Source organism: Coturnix japonica, chromosome 5 (genome assembly GCF_054131305.1).
Source record: "Coturnix japonica strain WE chromosome 5, WE-NBRP24, whole genome shotgun sequence".
NCBI classification, from domain to species: Eukaryota; Metazoa; Chordata; class Aves; order Galliformes; family Phasianidae; genus Coturnix; species Coturnix japonica.
The window spans coordinates 6835507-6858708 of NC_140667.1; the positions used below are offsets into that span (position 1 = coordinate 6835507).

The window sequence follows — 23202 nt, forward strand, 5'->3', positions numbered from 1 at the left end:
GCCAGTTACGGCGATGAGAAAACCTGGTATGTTCTGGGCTACGGTCAGAATGTCGGTTGCTCTCGTGAGAAGCGTTTGACTTTTCATCAGGCAACCTAATGATTTTCCTTTCAAGGCATGAGCGCTGTTATTTTAGTATATCCAGATTTATATTTTATTTCAAAAGTGGTTTTATTGACATTTTTAGTCAAATGTTCTCAGCGTACCTTCGATGAGTTGAAAGTATGAACTTTTGACTTTGATGTAATAACGGAGAAAATAAATAAACATAATTTGTTTTGAGTAACCCGGAGATCTTGGGATACATGCTGCGATGTAGCCAAAAGAGTCATTCGGTTGAAGTCCGTACATATAGAACATGAATCTGGACAGCGTTATCTACTGAAGATTGAACTGAATCACCGAGGAAGCAATTTGTTCACGGCTCTTAGGGTCTGCAGCTGAATTCTGTCTGGAGTAAAGGTTGTGACTTGACATCTGGAAACATAATAAGTTAACGGAATAAGTTAACCGGAATTAGCATTGTATCTTAATATCACGATTTCTTCCAGTTACCTGTAGACTCTGACTACACTGAGAGTATGATTTTCGCGCATGGATTCCGACCAGGAAAATATCAAACCGTGTCTTCATTCACGAATTAGGAATAGCACCGATTAACAGTCTGTGACCCAGGACCTAGATTATTTTGTTAGCGGAGCTGCCGGTGAAAAGGAATGTAAGAAAGTTCTGAAAGAACCGCGTTGCGGTTCAAGCAGGATTTTACAGAACAGCAGCTACGGATCGAGAGAAGGATTTCTCAGAGCAGCGACCGCGGAGCGGGATAAACAGCGTGAGAACCGAGGACACCTCTAGGAAAAGAATGAACGGCTCGCATCTTTGACGAGGGGTTTTAGGATTGTTATTGCGGTAGCTTTCCTCCAATTAGCGTGTGTGATTTTCAATCACCCTCGTCCGTCTGCTTTCAAAGTGTGTCTTTTTGAGCAATAAATCGGAAGGTTGTTTATCACTCATGCCGAGTCGGCTACCCGCTTCCCCGCGCTTAGTTTGGCGGCGTTTCTCCTCCGGCAGAACCGGACGGGGATACGACGCGAGTGAAAAGGAGCGGGGGGATCGTGCAGGTCGGAGACGGACACAGACAATTCACCCGAGAGGAGTCACTTCACCAAAGGGACCGCCGCCCACCGACGAGCGTCCGCCGAATCGGGTACTCCCCAAAGGGACGGGGAAAAAGGAGGGAGAGGGAAGGAACGGTGGGGAGAAAACACGACATAATCTGTCAGTATGAGCACAACACACGCCCCATAACTTAAGATAATAAGGAGGTCCTTCGTGAGAACTGCAGCCCAGGAATCAGGGAGAACAAAAGCGTTTTCCCAAAGAATATATATATATATTTTTCCATTCTTATTTCCCACTACTCAAATCAGTATTTGTTTCTTTTAATTGACAGCAAAGTAATGTTCCCTAGCCGAGCCTGGTTTTCTCAGGACAGAATCAGTAAGCGATCTGTCTCCCCGTTCTTTTGGTATCAGTGCTTTTTACTTTTAGTTCGCGATGAAGAGAGGCACCGAGAGAACGGCCAGACGGGAGCGCGTCCTGTATCCGCGGCCAACTCACCGCAGCATCAGAAACCATTCACAGACACTCAGCCACTTCTTTGGAAAGAAACGGAGCGATCAAACGTTGCTTTAAGACTTGTTCTAGTCGTGATGGAAGCTAGTTCACTTTTAAGTACTGCCAGATTGAACAGATTCACGCTTCTTGTCATCTGTCTCTGTTAGAGTAAGTAATAGGTAGCAGTTAAAGACACAGGTTTTAATTCTTCTAACTTCGTTTACAATAATATTTTGAGTTTGACTGAAGTGGTACAAAAATGACAGCCTGGAAATAAGAATTATTAGCCATTGCCGAGAGAATCAATTTTTATAAGAGAATACATCAAGAAGAAGGTGAGTGTTCAGCAGCCGTGTACACTTATATACTTCCATGTAACCTGGAACCCGTTTCACAACGAAGCCAGAGAATATGACTTCCACAGTAACTGATTACTTTCTGCTGCGCATCAGTAACGTGACCTATGCGATATTAAATCCCTCGTGTAGGTATATCCTAGCATTTGCGGTGTTTAACTTCAAGGCAAGTAAGCGCTCTGTATTTTATTACTTGTTTGTGAGAGCATTAGTGACAAGAAGAGTATTAAACAGTACGTGAATGCAGCGACGTGATCATCAGAGGTAACGACACATCACTTGTACAATGGATAGTTTTCCTAAGCTGAAAGAGAAGTGTTTTCAAGGGCGCTCCAGATCAAAAACTACACGTTACGGTTTTGTAATTTGGTTGATGTTGCTATTCCACATCAGAGCACCGTGTGGGATAACGGGAGTTAAGGGGACACGTATTTTTTTCTCTTTTCTGCTGACCGCCTTCATTGGGCACGGGGGGTGGGGCTGCACCGGAGGGGAGGTCGGGACGGGGACGGGGTTTTTTATTCGCCCAGTTCCCCACGAGGAGACGGCGCGGTCGGAACTTTCCTTCTCCGACATCCCGCCGGTGAGACTGGGACTCGGTTGTGTCCTTGTTGAAACTCTCTCGTTATTGTTTAGTGATATTGGGTTTATTGAACTGCCGTTCGTTCTCAGATCATTCCCTTCCCCTCTCCCGGAGCGCGCGTGTCCGGGCCGCGCCGCACCGCGCAGTTCGAGAAGGGAGGTGCCTTTGTTCCTTGTCTCCCTGCGTTTGTTCCCGCTGTCACGGAGCGAGCTGTTGAGAGAACTCCGTGACACCACATCAGTGCTTCGCTCTTCACTTAGGAACGGCTTACAGTGTGTGTGCCATTATACACTGTGTTTGTTTAAAAAAAAAAAAAAAAAAAAAATTAAAAAAAAGAAAGGCTCAGCTGGAAGCCGTGATTGAACACCTGGTGGGAAGGCAGGGCCAACCCAGGGCAGCTCAGGTGTACGCAATACACATTAGTGACGGGAAGGGGTGGAGCCAGGATCCACCGCCTCGCAGATCTCATTTTAGGGTCGGCGGTGGAGGTGAGAGCATCTTATTTGTGATCGTGGCCCAGTAGAGGTTTTCTGAAGGTAAGCGGCTTTTTTTCTTTGCATCAGCAGCTGTAGCAGCTCCCGCGTTTGGGCTCGCTGTCGTTTGTTGCAGCCCAGGACTTTGTTGTGCCGCTCTTACTGCTGTGCTTTGTATCACGTAGCATTACACACACAGACCACATAAAAGGCAAGTCCCTCTCATGTTTATAATCTCCTCGCAAGTGCTAGAAGCCTGCAATGAGGCCTTTTTTCCTCTGAAATAAATTAACCCGGTTCCCTCAACTTTTTTTGTTAGGAGAGGCAGTACCAACTGGTGAAATAGGTTTTCTATCTAAGAATTTGTTCGACCCATTCTTGTGTGTTTTTGCAAAGCTAGGCGAGTTTATGGGATTTCATGTCTGGGGAAACTTATTGAGAAGTGCATAGAAAACTGGTAATCACAGACCGAACCTGTGATTAAGCACCCGAGGCAATTGTCGGGTCAGCTGTGGGAACGTGGGTGGAGGCAATTCAGCTCGACTCCACCTGTCCTAGATTTCATTTAAGGGCTGACCACCACTAAGGCAGCATCTCTTTTGGAGATGGCTCCTTCGTGGTGTTTGTGTGACGAGCTTCAACATTTTCCATCTAGACCGAAGGCCTCTGACTTGGTGAGTTTTTTTCTATAATCTCTGGCTACCTTTTTTCCACCATTCTTGTACTATTTCCAGCTGTACATTACTATTGTTGCATTATTGTATTGTTCGAGAAGGATGAGCAATTTATCTTCCCTCAGGGAAGCAGTTCTGTCTGATGTCTGTAAACAAGACAATTTCAACATCTTATAAAAACCATAAAAGTTTATTATTAAAAAAAAATAAAAATAAAAAATAAAAAAAGGGGTGGGGGGTGGGAAAGAGCCAGAACAAAACACACACACATACAAAATAAGCCAAAAAAAAATAAAAAGAAAAAGAAAAAAGACAGGAAAACCAAAGTAAGACTTGTTGAATGAAGATTAGTGAAGAGGTTTTATTTTAATGCCTCAGCTAGGAACAAAATAAATTACATACACCTTCAAAATGACTTGACAGAGGTTAACATATTGCTTTAGTGTGACTAAACATAAAACAACATTCTGTGACTGATGGTGCTATTTTGAGAAGTCTTGAGACTGGTGACCTGGAAAGTCTGGGGCACATCTAATAAAATTAAAAAGGACAGTGTGTCTCAGTCTAAATAGCTTATACTGTAAGCAGTAACATTTGCATGACTGTAAGGGAACTGCTGAGTCAGGGCCCCAACCAGCCAGAGAGCACCTGGAAGAAGAAATCGGGTCAGGCTCGGGGGCGCAGGTGAAGAGGATTCAGCCAAGCTGAATTCAGCTGGATTCAGCTCTGCCTCTCTTAAGCCTCATTGAAAGGCTGACCCCCACCGAGGAAGGATCTCTTTTGGGAGATTCCTCCTCTGCAGAGTTACTGTGTGTGCCTATATAATCTTTGGAGACAGATGAGCATTCTTCTTCTAGGGTCATGTTCTCTGCAGCAGACCGGTGCAGTTACAAAGATGAATTCTAAAGCATTGCTGCTCCCTTACTTTTTTTCTCCTTCTTCTGCTGGCTTTTTTTTTTTTTTTTTTTTTTTTGTGCATTGAGTCCTTAAGAACCTACAAAGTGCAGAGGAAGCCTAATGCAGGTAAAGTAGTTTAAGACCTCCTATTGTCCTTGTAATGTGGTTTTTTTTTCTGTTTGTTTTGTTTTGTTTTTTTTTCCCTTCTATTTTTAAAGAAAAAAAATCCCCTTAGTTTGACATTAATTGCATAGGTATGGGGGTAAAGGCTTTACTTCTCTGCTCAGTAACCTAGATTGGTGTGGAAGGGAGATTAGTGTGGATGTAATTACCACAGGTGAGAATAAATAGTGGAAAAGGTTTTTTTTCTAGCTGTCTGGTGAAGGTTTATTACTCCACATACACAATTATAGGACAAAAGTTAGGTTAGATTTTTAAAGCTGCTCACTGTCTAATGCCATTTGTTCTTGCTTAGCTCCCACACACTAAGGGATGAGGGCTTTTGTTTCTGATTTATCATAAAATTAAAAAAGAGAAAGGAAGTCCCTTTTTGTCTTTGCTGGCTGAGGGATACAATTGTACAGTCTGGCCCTCTAGTCAAAGTGACTGGGTAGGGAGAGCAGGTAGCTCTGTTTGGAAGGGAAGACAGTGCAAGGACCGGTTTCTATGAATGCAGGCACTCAGGAAATATATTATGACCCCCCAGAGGAGTGTGAAAGGTGGTGTTTCAGTGTTTTGGTTTTTTTTTGTGTGTGTGTGTTTGTTTTGGGTGTTTTTTTTTTTGGCAGTTTTTGGCTTGTATAGCTGCAACACAAAGTTGTTGTTCAGCCATTATGCATAATAATATTATTAGTATGTAGAAAATGTGATCAGTGAAATGATACAGATTGTAAAACTGTTCAAGTTCAGGGTAATTCAACAGGTTTTATTCCATTCCACTATTAGAACAATACAACAGTACATCCATTAACCTCAGCTGTCTAATACATTAAGTCAATAAATGGCTGTTATATTAACAGAACATAATTTAAAGACAACAATAATGCTCTCAGGCAGCATCCAAAGAAGGGCTCAAACTCCTTCCATTCAACTTAGCTGAAAGGGAGCACTTGCAAGGTGGGCTCAGCTTCTTTTCCCAGGCAGCTTTTCTGTTTGTTAGGTCAGAAGAAGCACAGGCTGGAGATGAAGTAAAAGCTCACTCTAAGGAAGGCTGAGATATCAGAACAGGCTTCCTTGAGGCAGCAGTCACAGCCCAGGGCTGACCCACTTCACAAAGTGCTTGGATGCAGCTCTCACCTTGAACAGTTGAAGTCAGGGCAATCTCACGTAGATGTAGGAGTCGCATGTCCATTTCAACCAGGTTGGCTTTCTATAAACAAAAAGACATTTAATTAGTGGATTTGCTTATCCATAAAGTTTCTCTCAGTAATATACATTTTAGACATCCCTATTTAAAATAGCACCCCATTCTGTTTATATCAGAGAGCAACACCACAATTGCCTACCACCATAATAAGGAATTAGTGAGTAAAATTACCCTGTAACTCATCAAAACTGTGCTGCAGTTTAGTCACTAGTGTTTCAGTTACATATGATGCTGCTTCATTAAATTTCTCCCTTGAATTACCCACAAGTTTCACTTTAGTGGCAGCACCAATAGATCCTTAACTAATTGGAAGTGAAACCAATTAATAATTGTATACTCGCATAGAGATAGAAATGCTTGTGTGTAGTATATTCATGTATGGCAGAACCACAGTGCAGTTCTCTTAGTTTTGTTAAAGCACACAATGCAGAGCATGATGCATTTCTATAGTTAAGTTTGTATAGTTAAAGTTAACTCTCAGCATGTGACAAAGGTTCACAGGCACTAACTTCAATGTTGGACTTAAAGGGTCACACGTTGAAGCACTAGCTCAGTTTACCTAGTGAGAAAGCAGAGATTGTTCTCAGTGAGCTCTTTTTTAAAACAAAAAAATAAAACAAGTTTGGTTTTTTTTTTCTTTATTTATTGTAAAACAAGGCAGTCACTGAGCCATACTGAGCTCAAGAAACAATTCTATCTGGAAATACAGCTACAACAACACAAACACTGGCAACACAGTCAGCCATGACACTGCACAAAGCAAGTCTGCTGCACAGTACCTATGCCATAGGTAACTTGTAAAAATATTTGTTATTGATTGAAGTCTCACTTTGTCTTTTACAGAGCATGCAGTGCCAAAGAGCCAATCACTTCAGGGATCATCCCTCTTCCTCTTCACATTCCTCAAGATGAAAACCTTCAGCAGCAAACAAGCGAGGCCCACGCACAGAAAGAGACCGCACACCCACATCTTTGTGAGGTATGTAAGGAATTACTGTTTTAAGTTAGAGACAGACAGGTATCCACTCCACCACAAACCCTCAAGTGAGCTAAGCCTAGTCCTTCCCCTACAGGGCAGATAGTCTCAGGCATCTCAGATCCCACAGGCAACGCAGAACAGTAGCGCTCCCATCAGAAATAATCCCAAAGAGCCTTCAGGAGCCAATAATTCTGCAAAAAGGAATTATCACTCACTTAGTTACCAGTATTTTAGAGGTAGGCATTGAAATAATAATAGAATTTTATCCTGAAGGCATCCTTCACAGTTTTGCTCTAGTGAGAAGATGAAGCAGGAGACAAGCAATTGAGGGAGAGCTAGCTTTTCACTATTTAAATCCAGATCTTTTTAAGTCCCCCATCTAGCAATTGGGCACATTGTACAGGGGGCACACTCTTACATACCAAGTAGAGTGTACTGTATCTGCCCAAAGAGATAGCTTAATTTTTTTTATATATATAAATCAGTTGTCCTCAGAGAGCTCTCAGAACAGCTTTCACCAGCATTTCCATTTATTTCCCCATGTGGTTATACTTTTTCTTGCTAAGAGGAAATGACAATAAAGCCCTAGAGAACATAATAGCAGCTTCCCTCCTTCATAATCACTCAGCCTACTTAGAGTGTTGATAGTGAAAACCACCCATAGCACACACAGGACCAACATATGTGGCAAGCAGCTCAGTCTAGCTCACCTCCAGCCACTTCCCAAACCTTAGTAACCAGGAAATTTCCTGTACCCCATAAGGTATAAGTCCAGAGCCATTCCAAAGAGATCTTACCTGATGCTTGTAATAAAGTCATCTTCTTCAGCAGGATACAGAACCCAGCTTCTCCTCTCTCCAGCTCATTCCTGCAGGACCAAGACCACCACCACCAAGGAGTCATCACCATCCAGGAGCCACTCCAAGTCCCACAGAAGACCCCTTTACCATGGAGGGGCTACCCCATCACAGCCCCACTCAGGGGGAGCCCCAAGGGGAACAGGGGGACTTAGCCTCCCACCACACTCAGGGGGGCGGAGGGAGTCCCAGAGGGGGCAGGGGAGGGTGGAGGGAGGGGCCCCAAGGGGGCAGGGGAGGGTGGAGGGAGGGGCCCCAAGGGGGCAGGGGAGGGTGGAGGGAGGGGCCCCAAGGGGGCAGGGGAGGGTGGAGGGAGGGGCCCCAAGGGGGCAGGGGAGGGTGGAGGGAGGGGCCCCAAGGGGGCAGGGGAGGGTGGAGGGAGGGGCCCCAAGGGGGCAGGGGAGGGTGGAGGGAGGGGCCCCAAGGGGGCAGGGGAGGGTGGAGGGAGGGGCCCCAAGGGGGCAGGGGAGGGTGGAGGGAGGGGCCCCAAGGGGGCAGGGGAGGGTGGAGGGAGGGGCCCCAAGGGGGCAGGGGAGGGTGGAGGGAGGGGCCCCAAGGGGGCAGGGGAGGGTGGAGGGAGGGGCCCCAAGGGGGCAGGGGAGGGTGGAGGGAGGGGCCCCAAGGGGGCAAGGGGAGGGGCCCCCAAGCGGGGCCCCCAAAAAAATGCCACTGACATGCCCACCCTCCCGCCAAAAAAAAAAATATATCTCTTTAGAGATAGTGCAAAACCCGGCCTCCAGCACCATTACAAGGGGGAGAACACAACTCAGGCTGAGTCTAGACTCAGCCTGAGTTGTGTTCTCCCCCAGAAAAAAAACAAGAAAAACTTAGAAAATAAAAATAAATTTCAAAAAACTTAAACTTTATAAAAAACAAACTATAAAAAGTCACAAAAAAAAACAAGAAAAACCTAAAACAACTAAGAAAAACCACAAAAAAAACCTAAAACAACTAAGAAAAACCACAAAAAAAAACCTAAAACAACTAAGAAAAACCACAAAAAAAAACCTAAAACAACTAAGAAAAACCACAAAAAAAAACCTAAAACAAGAAAAACCAAGAACCAAAAACCAACTAGAAAACCACCAAGAACCAAAAACCAACTACAAAACCACCAAGAACCAAAAACCAACTACAAAACCACCAAGAACCAAAAACCAACTACAAAACCACCAAGAACCAAAAACCAACTACAAAAACCACCAAGAACTTAATTTAAAAAACCAAAACTACAAAACAAACTTACTAAAAAAAACCTACTACAGAAAACCAATTGCTAACAAAAACCAACAAATTAAAAAACCAACTACTAAAAAACCACAAAAACCAACAACTTACTAAAAAACTAAGAAAAACCACAAAAAAGAGCTTTAAGAAACCAACTACGAAAAACCAACACATTACTAAAAAACCAACTACAGAAACCAACTACACTAACTTAAAATAAAACCAACTTAAAGCCAAACCATCACGCTCCAAAAAAAACAAAAACAAAAAACCAACAAACCACATCATCCCCTGACAGCCAAAGGCAACACACCCCGAACGACTCAAAGACACCCACCTGACTCCACGCAGACGCATCCAGACCGTGCCGACTCTGCTCCTCAAACTGCTGCTGAGGGGATGCTGCCACAGCCGGGCCGCGGGGCTCGCTCGTCCTCGCTGCCGAATGCTCCGCTGCAGCGCTCAACCTGGAATAAAAGCAGCAAAACGTGACATCCGGAACGTGCTGTCCCGACACCGTGCCGCCAAAGGAAGGGGACGCCTACCGGCCGCTGTCACGCCGCCTGTCCTTCTCGCCCTCCCTCAAGGCTGCTCTCACTCGCGCTGTCCTTCCGTCCTCGCCCGCCTGGCCTGGAACAAAGACAGAAAACGACGGGACGCCAAGCTCTTCCATGCTCGCTTCTGCCGGCTTCCTCGGCACGCCTGGGCTTAGCTCATTACGATCCAGGGAGAAAGACGCTAAGGGGTTACCCTTATTGCTCTCTTCTGCTATCTCTGAGGTGCTTACCGTGAGGGCAGGGCTACTGACTAGTCTCTTCTCACTGGTGACGAGATGACAGAAAAAACCGTCCCAAAAAAAGACCTCCGCTTGCCACGAGGTACCTTTAGGCTGGAAGACAAAAAACGCTGCTTTACGCAAAGGACAGTTCAACGCTGGAATAGGCTCCCAAGGGAGGTGGTTGACTCCACGCCCTGGGATCTGTTCGGAAGCCCTTTGGATGTGGTGCTCCAATAGAAGATACTTACTGCCTTGCGTCTTCCCGGTCTAATCCCGAACTTCACCGTATCGCCCGCGAGCCCTTCCCAGACCGGGAATACGAGCTCCGGCAGCGCCTCGACTGGGGTGAGGCGCCCCGGGGCTCCCCTGCTTCTTCCTTCATCCTCAGGCAGAGCCCAAGGAGTTCCGGAAAAGAACACGGTGATCCTCAACGGCGGTCCGGTCGTGCGAGCCGTGCCGCCGCGTCTCCCTGATGGGAAAGAGATCGCGCTCCTCAAGTTACAAATAAAGGGCAGGGGGTGAAACTAAAAAGGCCGAAAGGCGGCCTGACAAGGGACTCCACAACAAAGAGCTTACCTAGCGGCTTCTGAACGCTCGCCGCTTCGGGCTGACGAGAAGCTAGGCCTGAAAGAGAAGAAAACTTGTTTCAGCAGCGCTTTGCGTTGCTGCACCCTCGCCTTCCCAGCCGCCCCGAGGCTGGAACAATACGGCCCCGTCCCGCTCGCTCCTACCGATGACATCGAGAGAACCCGAAGCCCTCGATAAAAAGCCCGGAGGGGGCTGAAAGCGCCCCGGGACCCCGCTACGACTCGGAGAACGGAGCGGCGGCCCGCTCCGAAAACGGGACGGCAGCCGGGCGACAACGTTAACCCGGCTCCGAGAAGCCGGGGGAGCTCCGCGCCGACCCCGGACGGAGCGCGGCGAGAGCCCGGCGGGCTCCCGCTGCGGGCGGACGGCCCCGAACGGCTTCCCGGAGCTCGCCGCGTCCGCGGTCCCGTTCCTACCTGAACGGCTCACCGGATCGGGCTCATCTTCACCGGGAAACGTCCCACCGCAACCTGAAACAAAACGGCACAACACAAAGAGAACGTTACAAGACAAATCCCAAACCCAAGGACCCGTTTCAAAAGCAGCCCATCGCGGTGCTCCGCAGCCCCAGCAGAGCCCAAACCTGACGAAGGAGCGGAGCCCACGCCGACGTCCGCACTCTATGAGATCCCGGAGCCGTCTGATGGCTCCCTGCGGCCTCGGGAGGAGCTTAAGAGGCGTTCGGGCCGGAACCCGCCCCCGGCCGCCAACGAGGCGCAGCTGAGCCCGGGCGGCCGCGGCCCCGCGGCACCTGGCGGTAGTTCCCTCGTTAGCGCCGGCCGGGGGAATTGACAGCTCGACACGCGGACTGCAGATCTGATCTAAGGATCCGAATTGCACTTGAAAAAGAAAAAAGAAAAAAGAAAATAAACAAAGATTTGTTGAAACAGTAAATACTTGGTATCTGACACAGAAGATGTGGCTGAAGGCAGCAGTGGAAACATGGGAGCGGGGATGTGACGGATTCCCCGGTGGGTCGGTGATGTGCCGGAGAAAATTCCTGTCAGGTACAATCTGAAGCGCAGCTTTGCCAGCTGTTCCGTACGGTGTCGCTTGGGATTACGCTCGTGTGTCACAAACAACAACTGCAATGCTTGTGGTGACATGTCAGTTACCTCCAGTTAAAGACACATGGACTCTGTACACACTTCTGTCATCAAATTCACTTTTCGTGACATTTCGTTCTTAATTTAAACTCCTGAAAGTTGGACTCCGCTCATTTTCAGTTCTTACGACGGTAGAACTGTGAATGTTTTTATTGCACGCTGACACACGTATATTTTACGTCGGATCCCGCTGAGGGCGCGCCATACGTTGCAAAGCTACTGCCGAACTACCTGTTACTTAGATCAAACCGGCCGTCTGCTCGGCTACGTTTCAGGGTGGGACTTGTGAGTTAATATACTGTATAAAGCAGTGCCGTCAGAGCGCTCTGTCACAGCTCTAAACGAACGGCCTGAGCGAACGGGGGTGCTCGGCGGAGGTGGACGAAGTGGGAGCAGGCGTACGGCTTCCGCGCCCCGCCCGGCTTGAGCGATCCGCGCTTTGTGAACTCGGCTGAGAAGGATCATGTAGTTCCAACCCCCTGCCTGGCAGGGCCACCAAACATACACCTTTACTAGATCAGGTTGCCCAGGGCCCCGTCCAACCTGGTCTTGAACACCTCCAAGGACGGGGCATCCACAACCTCCCTGGCCGGGTCCGCGCACTCTCGCTCCGTCAAAGTTTCTCTCTCACTACCTCGTCTTTTTAATTTGTTTCCGCCCACTACTTTAGGAATGCTTGGATCAAGTGTTATGCGGTAGCCAAAAGAACGCTATGGTGAGGCACGTGAAATACTGAGATGACTGCTCCCTCACGTCACAGATGTGCTGATAGAGTGGTCTTCCAGAGCTGCTGTGTAATTTATTTCTTACTCGGAGCTCAGGAAAGACAATTTGGGGCATATTATAGTAAAATATCACTTACATCTGCATGAAGCTTAAGCAAGACCGTAACGTTTTGAGTTCTCTAGATCTGTACTTATGCAACAATTAAGCAGGAAAAAAGCTACAGCCTGAAGTGAGTGTGATGGACGATGCTGCTCGTGCGTAACAAGTGAATATCCCAGCGGTACGGAGACAGCATCTTTGTTCCACAGCCGCCACGCAGGGCGTGCGTGTATTTCCCTCCAGAAACTGAAAATGTCAATAAAACGGGACTCGTGCTGATTCGGTAGTGCCCAAACTTCAACCCGACACAGGAAAACGGGAAACCGATTGCAAACGCCGGATGCTCTCAGCGAGTGGGATTTCAGATACGTTTTCAGCAGGGCTTTCTCCCCTCCCCATGAAAACAGACACGCGTTTGCATTTAACAGCTAACTGTTTTATTTAACACAAATTTCTTTCTACAGCATGTTTTAGAAGAGAGAGTTTGAGAAACAAAATTAGCTTTTCTTTTATTCCTTCTTAAAGTTTAAATGTTTATACAAAAACAACCTTAACTTCAGTATATATAAAATTTACACACACACACAAAACAAAACTACATTAAAAAAAGAACAGAATCACGACAAACCAACCAAAAAAAAAAAAAAACCAAAAAAACAACCAAAACAACAATAAAACAGAAAAAGAATAAGAATTCAGTGTAAAGGATCCAATTGCAAGGAAGGTGAGATGGGGTAATGTTGACGAGGCATCACGCTTGTTACACCTCAGTAGAGCTGAAGTTGTCAGTACAATACAAAAACAAAATACATTGCAGTTGTAATTAAAACCTGTCTTCATATATACATATATATATATCGTATAATTTCATTATATAAATATCTGTAAATTATGCAGGCAACATAATTAACACATTAAAGATATTGTTTGCTCTTCGCTGGAAAGTCACCGGAGTGGCATTCGAGCGCTGCGCAGCACAGCGGTGCGCTACTGGACAGCGGTGAGCAGATCGTACACGTCCATCCTTGATGCGATAGTCCCTTGTCACTTTGCTGACCTGTGCTATTTCTCACACGTTCGACGACATGGTGAGAAACTCCAGTCACCGTCGGCAGTGATTTCCAGCGCTTCATTTCCTGGCATTAGTCTGTTATCTGACTTAGACGCAGTCACCTGCCAGACCCCCTGCTTCTCATTCCCTTTGGCTCTTTATAACCTGAAGTCTCAAAATATCTTGTAGCTATCAGAGAGACTGGCTTCTAGGTTGAGATATTTGGGATACGCAGTTCTTCAAGCCACCTTCAGGAATCTGTTGAAATATTTAAAGCAGGGCAGACAATTCATGAACAAGTGTTGTGATACAGGGAAAAAAAAAATAAAAAGGAATCTATATAGCAACGGCTAACTTCAGATTCAATCTTTAACATTTTTTTCTATTGCTTTATTATTAACACTTAACATTCATTTTTCATATATTAAGTGACCAGAGCATCCTTCTGATGGAAGTGCTACGTTTCCTCCGACAACGGCGGGCAGTAAAGGGGATAGTAAACTTTAAAAACAGGTGTATATTTAAAAAATCTGTTAAAGGGATCAAATCTCTTTAAAACACCTAACAACTGCTGAAATGTTATGCACAAAGTTGGTGGTAATTCTATTTCCTGGTATTTTGCATATGCAAAACTAATTTACTTCACATAGCTTTACCCGTATTTGACATTAGCTGAGCTTTTCTTTATTGTTAGCCACCTTGCTGGTTACTATGTAAATGGGAAGCTGGGTGAGGTATGCAATTGCTGACGCAAGATTTGGCAGCAGAACTTCCGGATAGGTTGACTGTAATACAAATTCAGCATTCAATCGATCACACACTGATATTTCGCTGAACATTATCTTTGGAGAACTTAAAGCACTTACTCTTGCTCTACAAAATGTATCAGGGAGGAAAGAAGAGAGGCTATTTCTTCTGATTGTGACTCATTTATAAAAACCGGAATAGTTCAAGGAATTAAAAATCACAGAGTCATAGAATGCCAAAATGGCTTGTGTTGGAAGGGACCTCAAAGATCACCCAGTTCCAACTCCCTGCATAGGCACGGCTGCTGATCACCCGATCGGGCTGCTCGGGACCCCATCCAGCCTGGCTGCGAGCGCCTCCAGGGATGGGGCATCCACAGCTTCTCTGGGCAGCCTGGGCCTGGGCCTCAAAGCCCTCTCAGTGAAAAATTTCAAAAGAGCATCTTAAGGAAAAATGGTACTTACTGCAGGAGAAAATAGGACAACAGCCATTCTCAGATATAGGTTTCCAGCCAGCGGTAGCTAAGTCACATGCTGTTTTGTTGATAATGCAGGTTTTTATATCACCGTGTTGTGCATATGTATAAATTCCTACCAGAAGAATTTATTTTAATGCTTACTAAAAGTGTACAAGTCTAGTGTTGAAATATCAGCATCTGCTATTTTCAGAAGTAAAACTCTTCACCTGATAAAATACAAACTCCCTGTTGTAGGCAGCAGGCTTTATAATGCCTCTGAAGTCGTTTTATATTCCTAGCCTTACACTGCCCTGCAGTGGCAAAACCAAAATCTGCAGGGATACTGTTTACACAGGATCTTCTAACTCCTGTAACTAGAAGGAGTTTGCCCATTACTAGGAGGGACCATTACACCCTGCAGTGCCATGGTTTTTTCTTGTAAAAAAATATTTTTCTAGTAAAAAATATTAAGTGTAGGTCCTATTGAAGAAATGCAGTGAGTTCTAGGAGTTCAGTTTCCTAATATTCCTCTCATCGTCCCAGCACAGACAGGTGTTAAACATGCTGGATCAAATGACTAAGGGCAAATGCAGCCCTGAGCTGAGAAAGAAAACTACAGAGCCTTGTGTCTACAATGCCACTTACAATAACATCAGACCTATCGGCTACAAGAGCTACAGTTGTATCAGATGAATCCTAGGGTGTATTCCAAAACAAGCAGCGTTAACAGAAACAAGAACCTGCAGCTCATTCTGTTGCTATCTCACAATAGGGACTTTTCTGCAGCACTCTGTACATCACCTTCCTAAATACCAATGCTAACATGCAGAATCTGTCAGTATCGGCCCATAAACTGCATCAAGAGCCATCTTTTTCTTATGCTTGCAGGCACAGGCAGCTCCAGCAAGACTCTAAGACTATGAGGTATTTGAAAATGTTAGTAAACCCCTCCGGTTAACTGGGGTTCAATCTCAGAGTAAAGGCCGGTTTTCTTTCATGTAAGGTGCCCAACGGAATATGCAGCAACAGCCAGCAAGTGACAATATGGGGATTTAGAATTATATTATTCTAATGTGCTCTAATAGCTCGTTATCATGTGTCACACTAGCCACTTTCTTGTAGATTTTCAGGGTATAACACAATGAAATCACTCTACCTACACTACTACTAAGGCATTTGTTTTCTCACATCTTTACCTTATAAAAGTTATGCGTATTTGAAACTTTCATTAAAACATATGTATCTATTTCATTTTATATGTCAATGTTTAAGTTCATATGCTAACTGCTGAGAGGCAGCTCATCAGCTTATGAACATCAAGATCGGTTTCTCTCGGGTCTCATTCATGTTAAAGGAAATAATTCATATTCTCTTACAGTGACTTCTATCCAAGACAGTCTAACATAAATGAAAGACGAGTCATCTCTTAACACAGACAGAACTTGCCATAGCTGTCTTAATTCCAATGCAATACACTACCCTTTTCTGCTTTGTATTAAACTGAACCAATTTCTGAGTCAGAGATTTAATGATTTTGCGCCTAGGAGTTTGGGAGCTGGTAGTTTTAAGTCTTCTGCTACTCTGTAGTCCATCAATTTTTTGTTCCTTTTACATAAACAAGGTCAGTGGCAGAATTCAAATCTCAGCATCCGGTCAGTTTACTTACAGAGAAGAAGTTGCACGTGTTCCTTCACATTCAGTCAGGACAACTCTCTTCAGAGAACGGCAGTTCTTATAGACAATAAAGTCTTTTCTCTCACGGACAGAGCATGGCGTGGTGCTATCAAGAGGTACGCCTGAAGGGAAAGATCAGAAAATGCTTTTAGTGAAATAGCTCCATTTTGTCCCTGAAGTTCAGTACACTTGGCTCTGCTAGGGCAATGAAAAAATGGTCTCGAGAGCTCTTTCTGCTTCAGTTTAAGCCCTCCCAGACAGATTGGGTGCTGAATGCTTAGAGTAACAAACATAAGCACAGGTGCATCTGTTTAAATACAAATGTATCAGTCTCTGCGTGATAGAATGGTCTGATTGAAGAAGCAAATTCATTTTCTGTGCTGTTATTTCAGATACAGCAACATACCTATAGGCTTTGCAACAACCGTTACATAAGAATGTAACAGTTCCCTAAAAGAACAAAATAAAAGACAGGAAAAATAGTATTACTTTCCTTTCCCGTGTTAAAGACATTTGTAGGTCAATAATAGAGGAGAGCAAATATTCAATGGCAGGAAATTACTAGCTAAAACTCTAGCACTTATCAGAATAAACAAACATCATGGTCTATAACAGACTTGAAATCGATCAATTTTTACAGGGGACTGTGGAAATACAGGTGAAGTTTTGAAGGAAGTCTACAGTAACCATCAAACCATCACTCCAAAAAAAATATATATATATATATTTTTTTTCTCAGAGACTTTTCTCTATTTGTATAGTACATGGCACTACTGCCTACTGACCGGTCAGCTTGTATTTCTGTGACATTCAAAAAAAACCGTGGTTCTTTCTTAGGCACGACCTCTCACAAAGTAATTGACAAGTACTTTCATCTGAATTCTGACCGGTTTTTTGGCTACCAAGAGAGTTGACGGAAGAATCATAAACTCTCTGTCAAATATCTTATTTAACATGCTCTGTGGGTCTGTAGGTGAAGCAGAAATCCGCACCGGTGGGACAGAGAAACTTTGGAGATGATCATCAGAGTCAATGAGATATCATTCTATTAGGTGATTGAACTAAACTGAAGCAATTAATGCATTACCTAGGTGGTTTGTTTTCCATCTCTACTTACAGTTTAGCAGTTCTCCTCTTTGAATGCAGGACATGTAATTTCAGATGTGGAAGAGATAAGCTGGTTCTTGAGATGTGTACATCTCAATAAATGGTGCAGTTGTTGTAAGGATCGTTAATGAACTCTCCAGGCTGCAAGTGAAATACAAAATGTGATAGAAAGAGGTGAAGGAAACTCAGAGAAACGTTCCTCTCCTCTGAAAATGACTTTCATATTGTTTCTCAGTCAATTATTTTTAGGTTAAGAGCAATTTTGAATACATAATTTTACATACATTGCAGTTTGCCACAAGCGGAGAGAATCTCGTGGGACTTCCCTAGAAAAAGAAAGTGCCCGGAGCACTTAAAGCACATTAACAATACAAACAAAATCATCGGCGCCCGTGGATTTTGCCTAGGGAAAGCTAAATAGCGGCAGTAACATTGTTTCACGTGCAGGTGTTTCTAACATTCTTCAGTGCACAGAAACTACATAACGGAGAAAATTTCAAGCTTATAATCATCAACATATAAGTAACTTAATAAACAACACAAAAACTTTTCCATGATATTACAGGCTTATCATTCCAGAAAAAGCCTAGAAGAAAAATTGATTTCATTAATGCTTCCCTCATACCAAAATACTGTAGATTGTCTTTGCTTCAGGTTGCTGACATTTCAGATGCACAGTTTGGTAGAGAGGTAACATGTAGAGCATATTTACGTTCAGAATGAGACTGGAACTGTGAGATGTATGTATAATACACTTAGTCTGCACTCATTTTCCACAACACTCACCCTCTACGTGTTGCTGTTCATATCCCTAGATATTAAAATTAGATAAAAATGACAGCACCAATAGATGCATTGTGGATAAATAAGTGAAAACACACTAACCCAATAATTGGTTATGCCTCAAAGCATACTCTAGAATGGTGCTTTTATGGGTTACACTACTCCAAAAAGAAGTAAAAAAAAAAAAAAAAAGCAGGCTACAGATGGAATAAACTAAAGATGGTGGTAAGCATGCCAAAAACCTAAGTATAATTCCATTAAATGCATTACTACAGACATTTATTAGCTACTCCTCCCGAGGTGAACTGTTGGTTATACTATCAAACTACACAAAATAGACGGCTCAGGGACAGTTGGTGTCCACACCGTAGCCAGGTTCTCGCTTTCTGCCCCCCATACATAACATATGTAACTCATTGACCATAGCATCTGTCATGGACACGGGTATTATATTTGTTTGCTAGTTCTGTAGTTTAACATTAGTCACTTACTGGTTCACAATATGCTTTGCATGGAATATGTTGACAGGAGATGACATTCAGTTGAGTGCTGGAGTTAACTTAGTGAGTGCAAAAGTGATCGTGACACTTATCAATGAAAACTGAGGAATTAGGCTATCAATTTAAAGAAACAAAGGTCCACATATTAATGAGATATGACATGTGACAGACATTTTTTAATTCCCCAAAAACCTCAAAACCAAGCAATGGAATAAGAATCCACTGTGAACATAACTGGAAATATATATTTGTCTAGCTATTTATGAAGACAAATAATACTGAATTAAACTTCACATGTCTTGATTGAAGTCCTACATAACAAAGATAAATTCGGATATTAAAAGCAAAGGAGTCATATAAACATACGTAAGTAAATATTTACTAGACCTTAAAGAAATTACTAGGGATCTACATCTGCTCAGAATATTCCTTCTTTACAAATCTTTTCATTTCTGAATGCATTAAACTTGAAATGAAGAGCTGACAGTAAACACAGACTGACTTTCTAAAATGCATAAACGCTTCACCCTAAAACCAAATCGCTCTCTGGTACTGACATTTAAAAACAACTCTCTACTCACATAAACCTTTTCAGAAAATATTTAAACAGTGTTGAGTTCATAAATCCCTGAAAAAAAAAATCAAAGATTTCTAAAATATTGCTTCTACTGGATAAACTTCCTCATAGCACTTCTGTTTAAGTCTGCCGAATGGCCTTTTAGGCATTTTTAGAAGACTGATGAAAGATTCACTTACCAAGAACTCAGCATTGTAATGTACACAAACCTTCTTGGGAACTGCTAATAAGAAAGGAGTTAGGCAGTTACACTGGTGAAAAAAAGCCTTTGCTCTAGTCACAATCATTTCTTCAACAGCGAATAACAATGCTCACGTTCAAATACTTTGGTTATTCTGCATTTCTGGTAGCAGATGTGGTGTACATAAAGTGCAAGAACAAATACTGAGCGTGCAGCAAGGGAGGAAGATTTAACCCAATATAGGTAGTTCAGTTCCTAACCGAGAATGTCAATGTAACAGAAACAAGAAGTTCTCTGTATCAATTATCATCAATCTGTCTTCTTCTAGATACATTAGCGAGGACATTTTGCTCAGTTAAAGCTGAGACCGCTATCTCAGTTAATTCTGTAGCTGTCTCTACAGGCACCTACCAGCACAAAAAACACTTGAGCAACATGAACTCTAATTTCACAGTTGTATTAACATAATAGTAGTAACCACAGTTAGCAGTAACCGATTCATGGAATCTGACTTCTTTCATTAGGGTACTGCATGCAGTCTCATTAAATCTAAAACTAAATTACATTATATATAAAGCTAATCATTTAAATGTATTTCCAAAGGACTTACCACACTGGTACACGGGACAGCACTCATCACCGGGAATATAAGAATAAACTTCAAATCCCAGCGTAAACTTGGGGGGTTTAGTTGTGCTCAAACTTGTGTTGCATACTGGAAAGGAGGAAATAAAAATAAAAATAAAAATTAAACAAACAAACAAAACAAACAACAAAAAAAACCCCACAAAAGTAAAGCACATTAAATTACAGGAAGGAAAAGGAAAAAGTATTTCTCAGAGTCCCCATTTAAGCAACATTTCCTTGCTGGGAAATATTCCAAACCCTCCCCAAAGAAACAAAGGGCACATGGAGGATGCATTTTTCCTAGTGAATCCAGGCACTATACACTGGATGAGGAACTGCATTCATTTCTTTTTTCTAGCACCTAATTACCAAGTGTACGAAAAGTATCACAATTCTTTGGAATGAAATCATGAGTAAATGTTACACTATTCTCTCTTTGTCTCCAACATTGTAGGTAACTGTTGCATAATGAAAACCACACAGCCACAGAGAACTCTGCTATCCAGCTGATTGTTATTTGAAACAAATAAAAAAACAAAAAATAAAAAAAAATTGATTCTAAGCTGAAGAACTGTAGGTGCAGTTATGTTGAACCCTGGAACAGAAAATGTGTTGTGTCACAGCAATATTAAAATACATTTTATTTAACACTGGACACACAGATATAAGAAAACATTTCTTGGCTCCCTACTACGTGTCTCTGATGCTTAACTAATTATTTTCCTTTCTGTCCCTAAAGAATAAATGAAGTCTAGAAACAAAAGCATTAACTCACTGCAAGCAGGGATCTTCAGACTTGACTTCAGTGACTTCATAGAAGCCTTTCCCAGAACGAGTCCTCTTATTTTGTTCGGGACATCTGTGAGGTTCGCATACGATGCCACTTCCACCTTCCAGGCAAATGCAGTCCTGACGGTCTGCCGCTAACTTTTCTCCAAACTGTCATTAAAAAAAAAAAAGAAAAAGTGAGTGATCGCATAATTAGGACAACTTTCTTCTCCCCCTACCCAACCTTGCCTTAGAATACAAAAGCAAACGGCAGCATACCTCTCTTGGTATCGTATCCAAACCAACACAGCCTGTGAAAATATCAAAATAAATTTCTGTTACTACTCACATAACAGTAGACATCTTCACTACATGTTGTATGAATACCGCATACGGTCAGATCAATGCTGTATGCATCAGAACAAAACAAAGAGGAAACAAGTAAGTACTCAACTGAAGAAATAAAATTCACCACAGGTATTTACACAGACATCCACACCGTAGTCAAACAGCATTGTACCATTAGGACAGAAACAGCCTTCCACTCGTTTAACTGAAGTTTCATAATGTGGACCGCACAAAACAAAATGTTCAGAGGAAAACCTTTAATATCACGGGCACACAGAAGAAGAACCATTAACTAAAGATATAGGTGCAAATCATTTGTACTTCTGAGATTTAGAAGTTGTCGGTGTTTGCATTTAGTTTAGCTGAACAACATAAAAAGTACAGGCATCTATATTCAGAATCAAGAGAGCAGCACAAACAAATAAGTGACGGGAGGTTGGTTGATTTCTCTCAGCCACATACGCTTCAGATATTGCTGAACAGTTGTATGAGATGTAAGTAACGGTGGAGGAATTCTTGACCTTGACTTGCAGGTTGTGTCTCGAGTAGGACCACATGCTCTATATTCTTTATGTTTGGGACATTCATAAGCTGGATTGGGAGAACTGCTCACTAAGAGTATCACACAAAGTTCTCATGACCTTATGGCAAGAAATTAAACATTAAGTACTCATTTGCTATGCGTGCTTGACAATCTTGAGAAGCAGAGAGGTTAAGTAGATATCAGACTTGTGCGATTTTGCCACATAACACAACTGTTTATATTTAAGGAAATAAAGCCAGGAAACTATATCTTGATTACAACTTTTTTCAGAATTTACATCTTTTTTGTACAAGCTCTTAAAGGGGAATGTATTCCTACCCTTCCATTCTCTTCTGATTATGCTAAGTAAATGAGTCATCTGCCAGTACCGGCAAAATACACAGCTGACCGTGTGAAAAAGAGAGACACATCTAATACAAGTCTTTCTGATATTGAAAATAGATGTATATTTTTGCAGACTCCCTTATTACTTCTATTGTTAAAAATATAACTGAAAGTAACTTAAAAATGCTACATTTTTAGTGTGATTTAATGATGTATTTATAGCTATCTAAATATATTCTATCACTAGGATATTAGCATAGAATTGTTTGGGTAGGAGGGACCCTTTATGATTATGCAGTCCAATTCCCTGACATGGGCAGGCACATTTTTTACTAGATGGAGTCATCCTGTTAAAACCAGCTTCAAACACTTTCAATAAAAATGCAACCTCCGCTTTTCTGGGTAGCCTGATCCACTGTATCACCATACTAATCATTAAAACTTCTTTATTATATGCACTCTCCAGCTACCATCTTTCAGTGTAAAATTTGTCAGTGCTCAGTTGAGTTAGAGAGCCCTCTTAGTTTCTTGTAGCATCAGAACCGTGTGTCTTTATTGTATTTAACATAAGTCTTATATACCATTTACTAACAAACAAGACATTCCTGTTCCTCTAACAGTTTCTCTAACCAGTTAATTAGCCCCAGCTTCTCCCAACCAACAGTGATAAAGGATGAAAGGTTTCTTAAGAGCAACACGATTAACAAAACATATCAGTGGAACCTCCTGTCCACTCTTAGAAGCAAACAGACATTGCTTGCTCTTTGTCTCACAGTCTGGTCTTCCAGGTTTTCACAGTAATAAGGTTTGCTAAAGAATCTGATAAACTCTTTGCTTACTTGCTTACAGTTACTTGCCCATGTCTCCCCCTTCTTTATTAATAGAAAATGCACAGTTTATAGTATCCTGTATCATTTTTTTGTATACACTGCAACAAAAATGGAACAGAAACAAAAACACAGAGAAACAAAATAAAACTAACCCTAATTTTAGCAGATTCTGAATCCATCCCACAAAACCTCTAAAAAGATCTCCAAATACATTCCATCTTGGACCCATTCTTTCCTCCACAGAAAAGCATGTCTGCACACAGGGTTGCTTTCTTCAGTGAAGCGCTTCTTCCAGCGTGATCTTCAGTTCAGCTTCTATGCAGCATGAGTTTCCTTCCAGCACTCTTATGCCAGCTGG

At 42.8% G+C, this 23202-nt stretch overlaps 2 protein-coding genes across 5 annotated transcripts; both read right to left on the reverse strand.

The window, feature by feature from the left end:
- Positions 1-5504: 5504 nt before the first annotated feature.
- LOC146760628 (uncharacterized) lies at positions 5505-11966 on the reverse strand. The gene is made up of 7 exons (XM_085547893.1): positions 11801-11966; positions 10812-11234; positions 10384-10431; positions 10056-10276; positions 9575-9918; positions 9367-9496; positions 5505-5969 (listed from the first exon to the last, which is right to left on the reverse strand). The coding sequence occupies exons 1-7, from the start codon at positions 11964-11966 to the stop codon at positions 5796-5798; spliced, it is 1506 nt and encodes a 501-aa protein (XP_085404019.1). The 3' UTR covers positions 5505-5795.
- Positions 11967-13534: 1568 nt separating this feature from the next.
- LOC146760629 (intestinal mucin-like protein) lies at positions 13535-21284 on the reverse strand. 4 transcript variants are annotated; one of them, XR_014946322.1, is made up of 7 exons: positions 21078-21284; positions 20806-20969; positions 20014-20118; positions 19402-19442; positions 17373-17503; positions 16248-16377; positions 13535-13635 (listed from the first exon to the last, which is right to left on the reverse strand). XR_014946322.1 is itself a non-coding variant. In XM_085548192.1 (5 exons), the coding sequence occupies exons 2-5, from the start codon at positions 20843-20845 to the stop codon at positions 17456-17458; spliced, it is 237 nt and encodes a 78-aa protein (XP_085404318.1). In that variant the 5' UTR covers positions 20846-20969; positions 21078-21284; the 3' UTR covers positions 16591-17455. The 4 variants fall into 4 exon arrangements, 1 of the variants encoding a protein (XP_085404318.1); XR_014946321.1 differs by having other exon boundaries at positions 19402-19445; positions 21078-21283; XR_014946323.1 differs by lacking the exon at positions 19402-19442.
- Between the last annotated feature and the right edge of the window lie 1918 nt (positions 21285-23202).

What these genes read in the sequence shown, in the direction of transcription:
- LOC146760629 (XM_085548192.1), bottom strand. Translation starts at nt 20,845, where the DNA reads ATGAAGTCACTGAAGTCAAGTCTGAAGATCCCTGCTTGCA. An exon ending in CTGTCCCGTGTACCAGTGTG is followed by an intron (nt 19,446 to 20,013) that starts GTAAGTCCTTTG and finishes CTTTCTTATTAG; the next exon opens with CAGTTCCCAAGAAGGTTTGT. An exon ending in ATTACAATGCTGAGTTCTTG is followed by an intron (nt 17,504 to 19,401) that starts GTAAGTGAATCT and finishes TTTCACTTGCAG; the next exon opens with CCTGGAGAGTTCATTAACGA.
- LOC146760628 (XM_085547893.1), bottom strand. Translation starts at nt 11,966, where the DNA reads ATGATCCTTCTCAGCCGAGTTCACAAAGCGCGGATCGCTCAAGCCGGG. An exon ending in CGATCCGGTGAGCCGTTCAG is followed by an intron (nt 10,432 to 10,811) that starts GTAGGAACGGGA and finishes CTTCTCTTTCAG; the next exon opens with GCCTAGCTTCTCGTCAGCCC. An exon ending in GAGCGTTCAGAAGCCGCTAG is followed by an intron (nt 10,277 to 10,383) that starts GTAAGCTCTTTG and finishes CTTTCCCATCAG; the next exon opens with GGAGACGCGGCGGCACGGCT.